This window comes from Saccostrea echinata, unplaced genomic scaffold (assembly GCF_033153115.1).
Source record: "Saccostrea echinata isolate AGI-Se365-2 ecotype Australia unplaced genomic scaffold, CSIRO_AGI_Sech_v1 ptg000032l, whole genome shotgun sequence".
NCBI classification, from domain to species: Eukaryota; Metazoa; Mollusca; class Bivalvia; order Ostreida; family Ostreidae; genus Saccostrea; species Saccostrea echinata.
The window spans coordinates 5,454,264-5,466,830 of NW_026889781.1; the positions used below are offsets into that span (position 1 = coordinate 5,454,264).

General features: G+C 32.7%; 1 protein-coding gene across 1 annotated transcript; it reads right to left on the reverse strand.

Moving 5' to 3' along the window:
- Positions 1–9,960: 9,960 nt before the first annotated feature.
- LOC133197877 (uncharacterized) lies at positions 9,961–11,970 on the reverse strand. The gene is made up of 4 exons (XM_061334060.1): positions 11,857–11,970; positions 11,525–11,653; positions 11,243–11,338; positions 9,961–10,041 (listed from the first exon to the last, which is right to left on the reverse strand). The coding sequence occupies exons 1-4, from the start codon at positions 11,968–11,970 to the stop codon at positions 9,961–9,963; spliced, it is 420 nt and encodes a 139-aa protein (XP_061190044.1).
- Between the last annotated feature and the right edge of the window lie 597 nt (positions 11,971–12,567).

A 12,567-nucleotide genomic window follows, 5' to 3' on the forward strand; every position in this document is an offset into this window, starting at 1 on the left:
TCTTTTTTTTAAAAATTGCCAGCTTGATATCACTAGTCTCCATACTGATTTAGATGACCGCTATCTTGCATGAATTATATACATCGGCTTTGTGTCTTTATCGGTGAACCTTTCCAATGTCTTTGTCCGAGATAATTACAAATTGTAAAAATACTTTATTTCTACATAAATCTACTGGTTCATCGATAGGCGCGGTTAAAAAAAAATCACGTGCGGGGCGGGACAAATAGAGACAGAAGCGGGGCTATTAGAACGGGAATTTGCAGAATCAGGAGCATGTAAATATAAGGAATAACTGTCAGATTTTTTGGATTCATGACGATGATCAATCGATTGGCTGGCGTGATAATTTTATGCATAAACGCCTTCGGCGTTTATGCAAATTATCACGCAAGCCACTCGATTGATCACATCATGAATCCAAAAAATAAGACAGTTATTCCTTAAATCAATTAACACTTATCTGGTAATAGAGATTGTTCTATCTGACGTATCCGTATACGTATCCGTATCTGTATACGTATCGAGGTATGAGAGGCATCTCGATCCCGATGATTTAACCGTTGGGTAACATTTCCATCGTTTCTTGTTTGATTTCTTGTTTGATTTTAACCTCATTCATTTCAAAATAAGATATATAGAAATATTTCTAATAAAACGTATCAAGTTGCTGTTCACACCTATGATTTTATGGAAGGATTTAAAAAAAAATAAAATTAGTAAAAAAAAAAAAAGTATGTATATTTTTATTAATTTTTTTAAAAATAAAAAAAAAGTTAAAAAGGGACTCCCCCCCTTCTCTCTCTCACACACACACAATATCAGGATATATTATTGTTTCATTCTCGAAGTAACCTTTATCAACACAAGACATATTCCCCATAATGCATACAGTCAGTGCTCGTTATCTCAGACTTGATTGGACCAATTAAAACTTCGATATATTCAAGAATTTGAGTTAACAGAGTTTAACTGTACGAGGTGTCAGAGATCAATTATTCTAGATGAGTATAAGTTTGTCTACATCAATCAAACACTTAAAATTGATTAACAAAGTGGAGAAGGGGGAAGCTGGGCCGAGGCAGGGAGAAACCAAAAAATGACAAGTCACCTTAGCAAAACTTTGACAATAAAAATGTGTGGAAATTAATCAAAATCTTTAAAAAAAAACTATTACGGTGTATATGTGTGTGTGTGGGGGGGGGGGGATATTAAGTTTTGAGTTCCTCTTTTCCACAAAAATAATTACGGATACATTAACTGTGAAAGATTAATTTGACCATACTGCATACTCTGTGTGTATGTGTGTGTGTGTGTGTTGGGGGGGGGGGGTCACTGAAAATTTCCATCCTCATTTTCTTTTTTATCATTATCAACATTCTGTATATAATTTGATTATATTTGATGGACATAGTTCTCCAGAAAAGCTTTGGAAAGCTGGCAATTCTGGGGTGGTTTGAAGACTCTTAACTCTCTAAATTGTTAGGTGATAGCCGTATCCGAAATTCCAGAGAGCTTGAGAAAGGACTACCATTTCCAAAAGTGATACAATTACACGCAGTTTTTGTCGGGGATGAATAACAATAGTCGACAAAAGGAGATAAACGGAGAATAATGTTTATGTCTTATACATTACTTTATATACATGTTGACTAAAGTTTACTTAATGATTTATTTATTGAAATTAAGATGACTGTAATTCTTTGTGTGCAAGCGGGATCAAAACTATGAAAAAAATGCTGATATTTTATCAATTAAATGTTTTGTATAAATTTTATCCTTTATTCTGTTTTTTTATTTCTCTGCTACGTTGAAGCAGCCTCTTCTCTTCAGTTCTATAAACTGCCTGTTGAATTGACTCACACTTGTCCCGATCTGGGCCAAAATGCATAAATAAATAAATAAAAATAAAATAAATAAATAAAAATCAGCTGGATGGACAAGTTAGCGTAGAAGAAATAGATAAGTCTATTGTTTGGGCATTTTTTAGCCTAATGTTCTTTTCTTTCTTATAAAAAGAGAGTTAAGTTAATGAATACCCTATTCTGAAACAGTTTCTATATCAAACCATGAATTATAATACACATGTACGACAACAAGAGAACTAAAAGGAAAAATCAAATTTAACAATTGCATTTTCATTTCATTACCTATTTTTTGTCGCCATGAAGTCTTTAAGTTAATGCTGCTGAAAGGACAAAATATAAAGCAAAATCAAGCTGTATGAGAATAGGCACGAAAGTAGCAATTTCAACTGGGGAGGGGAATGGGAGACATACAGGTATTTGTCAAATAGTTCATTAAAAAAAAAGAATGAAGAAAGTCAACAGACGCTATGAAAGTTTGTGTGTTCCCGGGCGGGGGGGGGGGGGGGGGGCTTGGCATTTTTTAGCATATACTGGTAAGGGTCTAGAAGCGGCTTCACAGTTTTATTGATTGTGTGGATGTCAACGTCTTTTGCATTTTAGTGTGTGTGTGAGTGTGGGGGGGGGGGGTTAACTTTTATGTCATCTAATGTAAATTACAGAATCAATCAATAAAATATCCTGATGTTAGGATGGAGAGAAGGGGATCCCGATAAATGTTTTTAAACAAAGTTGCAATTAAAGTTTTAAACAAATACAAATTTATTTAATTTCATTATCTATTTTTTTTTTAAATTTTCCAGTGATAGACGTTTACAGCAGCTTAATGCATTTTTATTAGAAAAAAATACCACATGCTATTCTTAAATGAATGGGGCTGCTTTAAATCCAAACATTACAGTAAAAAGTTTAGACATCGGAATCGAGATGCCTCTTTCACCTCGATACGTATACGGATACGGATACTTATACGGATACGTCAGAAAGAACATTCTCTAATGAAACATAGTTTATTTTCATCTATTACGCTCTCTGAAAAAAAAAATGTTTAAAATACTAAATTTCAAAATGACTTTACAGAGGATTCTGAGTTGCGTTTTTTAAATACCTTTGTAACAAATTATGTCGAATTTATTCAGCTTTGCAGACCCTTATCATTTACTTTTACGTTTACCATCACGAATCTTCGGTTACCTCGAGCATTTTGGCAATCCTACAAGGTTCGATATATCGGAGTTTGATTATAGCATTTCTAAATGTCAACTAAGCTGATGTGCTGAAGTGTTTCGTGTTTTTATAATGATCTCATTGAACTTTATTCCAAAGCTAATTTACTCCCCTCTCACTTGGAAAAAATCATGTCAAAGCTTTGTTAGATGTCGTTTTACTGATTATCAATCGTGACTACCAATCGCTTGATTACTTGTTCACATGTAGGAGATAAAGCATTGTTTACCCGATTTCAATAATTGATATGTATTCTGTCCAGGGATCATTCATGTTATGCACTGCCCACATTTTTATGGTGACGCAATATCTTATATTTTATAGGTGTTTAATAATATCTCATATTTATCATATCTATTCTTGCTCGCATTCACTAATGGGTTCTTACTGTTATATGTAAATTCTCTCTATAGAATTCTTTATCCATTCCTACAAACCCCTTCTCAGACGCATTTCAAACTTAATACACATGGGGAAATTGTGTACATTTTGCTAACTTGCATAGCGGCCATATCGTTTTCAATATGGCGAATTTCTGTTCAATTTATTATATAAGAGCAAAAAAAAAAAAAAAAAAAAGAAAAGAAAATCATGTCACCAAGTCGAAATAATTTCTCCCTCATTTGGTTTTAGCTTTTATTGAGTCCTAGACCGAATGTATTCTTTTATCTAAAAATTGACTAAAAATTGATGGTTCCTTTTGATTTTAGAAATCTTAAACAAATCTCCGTTATATTGGTGTAGAGAGACGTTGTGAAAGAGCTAGAGACGCCTTTTACAAGTAGATTTAGAAATATTTGCCATTTTCTGTCAGATTTCTTCCTCATCTTACATGTACGCGAAGGTGTTAGTTCTACTTTCAGTTTTGAAAAATATCAGTAGTTTGAAATTAATAAGATGCTTTTTTTTGGACTTGGGAATCACAATTAGGCCAGAATTAAGAAATAATTTACGAGACTCCAAATGGGCGAAAAACTGTTGTTTTCGGCCTAGGAAAATAATATACTTCACTGTGACATACATGTACCATGATCAGGTAATGATTTTAATAATTTAAATTTCCATATCAGATAAGAACGTCGTTAATTAAAATAATCAGGATTATCAAAAATATCACAAAGACAATGAATATTAATTAGCAACGGTCACGTGATCATTAATTTATGAATAAAATGTACAGTATTTCTCCATATGACGTTGAATTTCTCGAGATGAAATAAAATTAAGAATTAATTTCGTAACGGGTATGATCATCGTTGTTAGTTCCATTTTTCCAAATAAATCTGCATTGAAAAGTGTAATTTGGCATGAAAGACTCGTTTTATTTATCAGACGTACGAGGGTTTGAAAAAAAAAAAGTTTGCGGACACATTGATTTAAGGAAAAATTTATAGTGCACTTTGAAGAATGACGTACGTCTGATTAAATTCTTATCTTTTGTTTTTAGTATATTAAAAAAATCAGGTCCATTTACTAAAATTTTGAAAATATACAATGATTTTTACTGTGCGGTTATAGGATTCATGGAGCAATCACTTGACGATTTTTGACGTTAGGTGACGTGACAACCTGATTCAAAACCTGATAAGCCTTTTCACAGTTCTAAATATCTTTCAGTTTTATAGACTTTTCATGTCTTTTTCGCCTTAAAAATTCAACAGTTATAGCAAGACATTTTACTTCTCTTTTAATACTTTTTTGGGGGGTATCGGATAAAACCGATGTCGACTCAGTTAAGCGATCAGGTATGGAAACAATGCAAAATCCATAGGCGCGACGTCCATGCGATAAGCAGGAGCTTATCATCAAAAATGTTAATCCTTCCATTCTTAGAAACCTACTACCATTTAAAATTTGGGTCCTAGATACGTGTCGGCAATCCCCAGCAGTATCTCAAACATTTTAGTCTCTTTCGGACATTTTTCTGTCTGCCGGTGTAACGACGAAAAGTGTCTCCCGTAGAATATTGACCGGGGGTCATTTTTCTAAGCAGAAATTTGACCCCCTGGTCAATATTCTATGTAGAAAAATGACCCACTTTTTGGTAGAAATTATGGTCTTGGGGTCATTTTTCTCCGTGTGGGTTGTAGAAAAATGACCCCGTAGAATTATGACCCTGTTTTTTTAAAATTTTTTTTTTAATTTTTTTATTTTTTTTTTTTTTTTATACAAAAACTGGTTTTGGTAGGAATATTCTTGTTATGCAAATATATAGGGGTAAAATTACGCAGCCTAAAAGCTTTAAAGTTTAAATAACAAAAGGGTATAGTATACCTTACATCAATAATACAAGATGTTTTATCCCCATTGAAGGAAAACAAATAACTAGGCTATTATGATTTTCGATGACTATAAGGGCAAAAATACGTGTGTTCTTAGATTTGTTTTATCACATTTTATAAAATAAGCTTCCACAGTAAACATATTAAAAAATAAGATTATTTTCTTAGCTGGTGTCAGAAAGAGAAACTTATATATAAATAGAAAATGCAAGGTTGCTATGTATAATTGTAATGATCTTCTTTAAATTTTACTCTAGGTAAATAATGTAAAAAAAATGAAAATGAAGTCTAAAGCTTTTTTTTTTCTTCAGATGTTATTAGAAAGATTAATGTTTTTGAACCCTACCCAAATAAATTTGCTTGAAAAAAAAATGAACAATTGTTAAGAAAATTGGATCTCATTTATATCATTTACTTTCTAGTATAAAACTTCTTCTCATAAAAATATAAAGAAGATTAAATTTGTGTGAAAATAGTAGACAGGACTAAATCAATATTCCTCTGATATTCGATCTGAGGGACACAAAAAATGGTTAGCTCAAAATCTTTACCAATGTCTTTTGTCGTTTGCTAGTGTCAACAAAGCCTAAACAAAATGAGGCTTTTAACATAAAAAAATGATTAATTAATAAAATTGGTGTTTGGTATACCACGAATTGACACAAGTCTATACACAGTAGTACGTTCTCCCCCTTTCTAGTTACATGTAATAATTTTTACCAATAGAAAAAGCCGAATGTTGTATTATGAAAAAGCTTCTCAGCCTAATTTACATATTATTTTTTTTCCTAAGTATGATTGGCAATATAAGCACAATTGAAGTTTCGTTTGCAAAAAACATAGAACGGTGCTTAAAAATATTGTAACACATAGTGTTAGAATCAAGTACGTGATTCGTGTCAGCGTGTCTATAGTAGTAAGTTTTGAGGGAGTGGGTAACGAGGATGTAACTCACTCTTTAAATCTGCTAGCCTATAGCTATAGAAACAAAAAATTCTGGCTATGTCTTTTCTATTCACAAATTAGTCGTTCTTGCTGTATGATACGAGGTTTAAAAATATAAGAGTTTTTAGGATAAAAGTAAACAAAATTCTTTTTTTTTCTTACTTCAAAAATCCTACTTATAAGGAGTTACATAATGCATATGTGCATGATAATGTAGATTATACATGTATCTATAATGATCAAGGAAGGGAAGAGTATATTGCCAGTATTTCTATCAAAATCGAAGGGCACCCATTTTTTCCCTCCTAATTTATATTTATAATACATTGATAGATACATGTATGGCCATGGTAATATTTAATAATATCAACGTTCATAGGAAATGAGTCTGCTTGATTTTTATTTGAAAAGAAAAAAAAATAACAATTTTAAATTTCAGTACTTAAGAGCAATTTTTACATTAAACATTTTATAGTTAAACTGAAATTTATTTTTAAAAAAGTGAATGTGTTACATTTTAAACATAACATTTCTATTAAATTATTGATATAAAATTTTTAAAAGGGTGATAAAATTGTGATAAGTTTACTCTTGATTTAATTAAAACATAAATCAGTTAAAACAACCAATGAATAAAAGCTCAGCATGTTACCCATGGATGAAAGTTCTTATTGTAAGCAATTGAACAGTGTTGAATAATTCAGTACACTTTGTCTTAATAAACGTCATGAGCATTATATAAATATAATAAACCTATTGATTCTTTTAATTCAACACGTGTGGATGTGTTTGATTTTTGTCTGATCCTGTAAGTTTAAAAAAATGCACAAGATACCAGTGGAAAGTTGAAAATAACGTTTCATGCGTGAAAACAGAGGAAATTCAGGTTAAAAGACGATTTTTTTAATGGTGGTGTTCTTTATATATTTGCAGATTTATTGATCAGTTTTATTTATTTCTTGTTGTCTAAGGGAATTATGCCTTGTTTGTACGTTGAAATATTTGGTCTTTACCTCAAAACATTTATCTACAAAAATCGAGGGGATAGGGTAAAATTACTGCGTCCAAGCGGGCTGATGCGGAGTATTTATTTATACGTCCGCTCCCGATTTAGTACGGCATGGGAGTGTCGGTGGGACGGGAATTTCGTACACTGCTTTTATAATCAGTTGGTAATTGTAGGTAGTGTACTCCACCACCACCAACACCACCACAAAAATATGGTAGTGATGGTGTGTAAGGGATAACTCTTCGTAAACTCGGTAAGTTAAGTGAGGTCTTTGAGAATTGTTACTGGGTTATTGGTTCTATTGGAATGCAGGCACCGAAGTATTGGATCCTTGGGAATTGACGCGACATACCGGATTTTCTGGACACTGGGCTCAAAAGGTCGCGTTACATGAAAACGTAGACAGGTTATTTTACGTTTAATAGTCAAACTATATTATTACATGTTTAAAACATTGCATAATGTCTACTTCTGGAATCACAGGATTTTTCATAATTTATGTTTTCGAATATGAAAACTTTTTTTTCAAAAAATTAACAATAAGTGAATCGCTAAGTGCCATTGCATTTTAAAGATGCTAGTAGTGTTCATCTCAGTTGAATATTGAATTTGACGTTTTGGCGGAATAAGCTTTCAAATGTAGATTTAATTATTTAATAGGTTTTCTTAAATAAATATGTATACATCTACTTGTTTTTCTTGAATATACGATGAATGCAATATATCCGGTAACAGTTTACCGGCTAACTCAAATTACATGTGTAGCATTTATACATAATAGCCCTGCTGTCATTACATCGTTTTTCTTTTTAAGAAGAAACATGGAAAAATATATAGGATAGGGCCACGTACTTGTATTTCACTAACGCAAAATCGCACATCATTTATTGAGTCGAAAAAGCAATGACACGATAGTGCAATGCTGTAAGATAGCGCGATGACGATGATGCGATTGCGCAATAATACGATGACAATGGCATCGATAGTGCGATGGAGCAGTAGCGAACATCGCTTCATCGCTATCGCACCATCGCATCGACGCATGATCGCTCCATCATGCCAGTAAATCATCGTCATCGCATTATCACGTTATCGCTTCATCATCATCGGACCTCGATGGCGCGATTAAGTAACTACGTGTCCCTTTTCGGATTTCATAGTTGTGACGTGTATACCTATCAGGTCATGTTCATCGCGTTTGGTATATTGAAGTTCCCTTATCCACATCCCATACACATTCACTAGACTGTATTTCGATACAGATGTATTTATGTATTTGTTTTTAGTTATTCCAAAGAGTGCTGATTTAAGTACCCAATCACCCCCATTTTGAATTTTAGCTTTCTGTTTTATTCCAAACATTTATTGGTTGGGAGAATGACGGCGTTAGTCTTTGACATCATAGGATATCCCAGACAAGTACATCAATCACACTGCCCTTCTTTGGTCTCTTATTTCTTTGCTATTTTGTTTGCTCAAGGTCACATTACGGGAAAGAGTATTCACACTTTTATCTTCTATTTCTTCGCTCAACATAACTTTTAGGTCAGACGTAATTACTCTTTGTCCCATGTTTCTATACCAAATTTTTCGTGAGTCATATTCATTGAGGTCTTAACATTTTCTCTCCTCCATTATTTCTCTTCTCAATAGTTTATTGTTTGGAGGCATTTGGGTGTAAGTAGATCAGAAACGCAGGGATGTACCCATTTTCTCCTTCATTGTTCTCTCGGACAGTATGGCCAATTGTTTATCTTATATGACTGGGATATTACTTATCCCTTGCGGTTTTTTCTTTACCTCTTTTGATCCTTGACATCAAAATATGCGAAATGTTGGGAAAATCATACATTACCGCGGGTTTTATGTCGCATGCTCTAGTTAAAACTCTACCACGTCAACAAATCAAAACTTGAATTTTGAAGAAAATAAAATATTGGGATTTATATTTCATTAATGATGCATGATTATTCATTTAACCAATTTTTCTCCCCGGTTTCAAAATTTAAAGTTTAAGTATCCATATGACAGTAAATTACCTGATATCAGCGACATACTTCAGGATTCACTTCCTTCAACCCTAAATTAGAAAAAAAAAAACAAGCGGTAAATGTTTAGTAAACAATTACATACAATACTCATTCTTTCATGATATGTCACACTTTTTGGAATTTAACCCTGATGGCAACGTGTCAAGGTGATGGTATATATTGTAGCTGGTTATTCCCAGAATCTTGAGGTTTGAATTATATACTATACACAGGCAAAAGTGGCTCGCATAAATTTTATATGAAATTCGCATGAATTTCATGTAAATTCTTCGCATGAAAAAGAGACGAAAAACAAATCGCATGAAATTTATGCGAAAACTTTATGTGATTTTGACATAATTCTCATATAAATTTTATACGATTTAAAATTCGCACGATATTCATGCGAAAAATTGTATGCACATTCATTGGATGATTTTCTGAATTATGTCATTTCATTTTACTTGAGATTCTCACTTAAGATAGACAATTATTTTTTCTAATGGTATTAAATTTATATCCCGTGTTTCTCTTCATTGCAATAATTGTATGATCATACATATGGAACAATCACAACAAACACTGTGTTTTTTTTTTTTTTTTCAATCTTCTTTATTGGAAGCTTCAATTTTTTTAACAATTCTCTGTTCCAGTGCAACCCATCGTTCTGGAGACTGTTTCATCTGCAAAATAAAAAATAAAATATAAAATTGCTTACTGCATGAGAATTCTGTCTTAATGCTACTTCAATTGCTGTATCATACAACATGTAGTGGTATGTATATTTAAAGTTCCTACACAATTTTGTATATTTACATTTCCAAATATTTTTCCTTGAGATTCTTTGCAAATTAGAAGACTGTTCATTTTCTCATGAACTACCATGGATGAGCATGAATATCTTCATTGTTATGTCATAATACCATATTATAAAAGACAGAGAGAAGGACGGAAGATGGACATGACAAACACTATATGCCCTGGACATATTCATGAAGGGGCATAAAAATGACAGTTAAATGGCGTAATTTGTGGCAACTCATCAGAAAAATAATGTAAATATAAGAAATGGATTCAATTTTTGAAAATTCATGAGGTATATGAACTACAACGCTTCACACTGGCATATTCATGAGAAAGCGTTAGAATATGCCGGCATGAAGCGTCGTAGTTCATGTCCTCATGAATCTTCAAAAATTAAAATCATTTCTTACATAAATGTGGCCATGAACTTGCCAAAATGTTTTCAGTTAAAAAAATTATACATTGTCTGGTCATACTTATCTTTGCGTGAAATGGATATCCAAAGTTTCTCCAATAGAAAATAATATATGAAAATGCCAATCAGGTCTTCTTATGTTCCTTTTTGTAAGATGTTGACCCCCCTCCCCCAGGGACCACTATTTACAAAAGGATCATTAAATATTTCATAATATGAGTGACTTCTCATAGCTTTACCTTTCTTGAAAAGATTTTTAAAAAACTCTTCTCAATATAACATTCCCATGTTAAACTTTGATCCCCCTACCCTAGCCCCACCCTACCCTCTGTGCCATGATTTGAATAAATTTGAATCTGCACTTCGTCAGGAAGGCTTCATAAAAATTTCACCTTCTCTGGCCTAGTGAATTTTGCTGAGATTTTCTAAATTCCAATTAATTTTTTTTCGCTCTTTCTTAATTATCTCCCCTTGAAAGATTGCAAATTTAATGTACCCCTTTTATCCATATATGCTTTGTGATAAGTTGATTGCACTTGGCAAGGTGCTTCTGAAGGAATCCACAATTGTTTCAAGTTGACAAAAACATGGACAGACTGACAGACAATGTTGACAGGTGATCAGAATAAAATTTAACATTTGGTATGGGTGAGCAGAAACCTTACCATAGCATCAATGTTCTTCCTGAACGCCCTCCAGAAGTCAATGGAGGTTGCACCGGAACTTTTCTTAAACAACTTGTGCCCGTCGGGGAATGCTCTCTGTAAACAAAGTGAAGAAATAAAAACATCAGCAAGCAGAATGCACTGTGAATTTCACAAATTCTATCTGGTCCTGAGAAGAACATATTGGTAAAGTAAAAGAAAAATTGATTTTAGATTATAAATGTGCCGAATGATGTCAATTTATTTACTGCTTTTTCTGCATAAAATGAAATGAAATCTTACCAGGGCAAGGGTCACTTTAAAGTTTGTCTTTTCATCCATGAGAGATGGACATACCCAGAAGGCACTGTAGAGGTACCTCTGCAGTGCCTTCAGAGGCATCCCCTCCACATTTTTTTCTGGAGTGACCAGCTGAAATACAGTATATACATAGGTAAAAATATATATACATATATAATTGATACATATACTATTTATGAATTGAACCGAATATCAAAAATACCGCATTTATCACGATAATCTGCATCCCAATTATTTTTCAAAGGATATTACTTTTATTTTTATGAATGCTATATGTACATAGTTAAATAAATTGTCGTATCTAATTAAGTTACCTTCTGTCTGACTTGGTTCCTCCAGCTGGTGAAGGAATGGGAGGCAAATGAGAAGCATATGACCAGCATACTCCCATTTACCTCCCAACCACATTGGCTCAATATGGCTCCCATACCAAACCATTCTCACAATTTGCTCATGAGCAGCTCACGTGAGGACTAACCAGATTTCCTCACGTGAGTTGCTCATGTGAGTCTCATGTGCAATTTAACATGCAAATTAGGTGAAATGCTCACATGAGCAAGATTCTGCACATGAGCATTTTTTGCTCATGTGAGGAATCATTTTGCTCACCTAGAATATTGCTCACATGAGGCTCATTAGTCTCATGTGCAACAATTGCTCACTTGAACAAACAACAATAGAATAAAATTTAGATTACAAATATAATATATACATGTATATTTAAAATATGATTTGTCAATAATATTGAACATTTTAAATATTCTTGAGCAACATGTAAATACATGCATAAATGTTCAGTGTTCTTCATTTTTCAAACTTAAAATGAAATGAAAATTAAAATTAAATTAAATGAACAACTAGTATATACTACATTGAACACATTTCTCTGTATTAATCTTAATTATACATGTATAATTAGTTAATTATGTACAATACACATTATTGTATAAATTATCAGAAAGTTAGATTTCCAGTAGATTTACACTAGAACATCCACTGTAAATGTCCAGTCAACAGTTTTGGAC

What these genes read in the sequence shown, in the direction of transcription:
- LOC133197877 (XM_061334060.1), bottom strand. Translation starts at nt 11,970, where the DNA reads ATGGGAGCCATATTGAGCCAATGTGGTTGGGAGGTAAATGGGAGTATG. An exon ending in GGAACCAAGTCAGACAGAAG is followed by an intron (nt 11,654 to 11,856) that starts GTAACTTAATTA and finishes ACTGTATTTCAG; the next exon opens with CTGGTCACTCCAGAAAAAAA. An exon ending in TTAAAGTGACCCTTGCCCTG is followed by an intron (nt 11,339 to 11,524) that starts GTAAGATTTCAT and finishes CTTTGTTTACAG; the next exon opens with AGAGCATTCCCCGACGGGCA.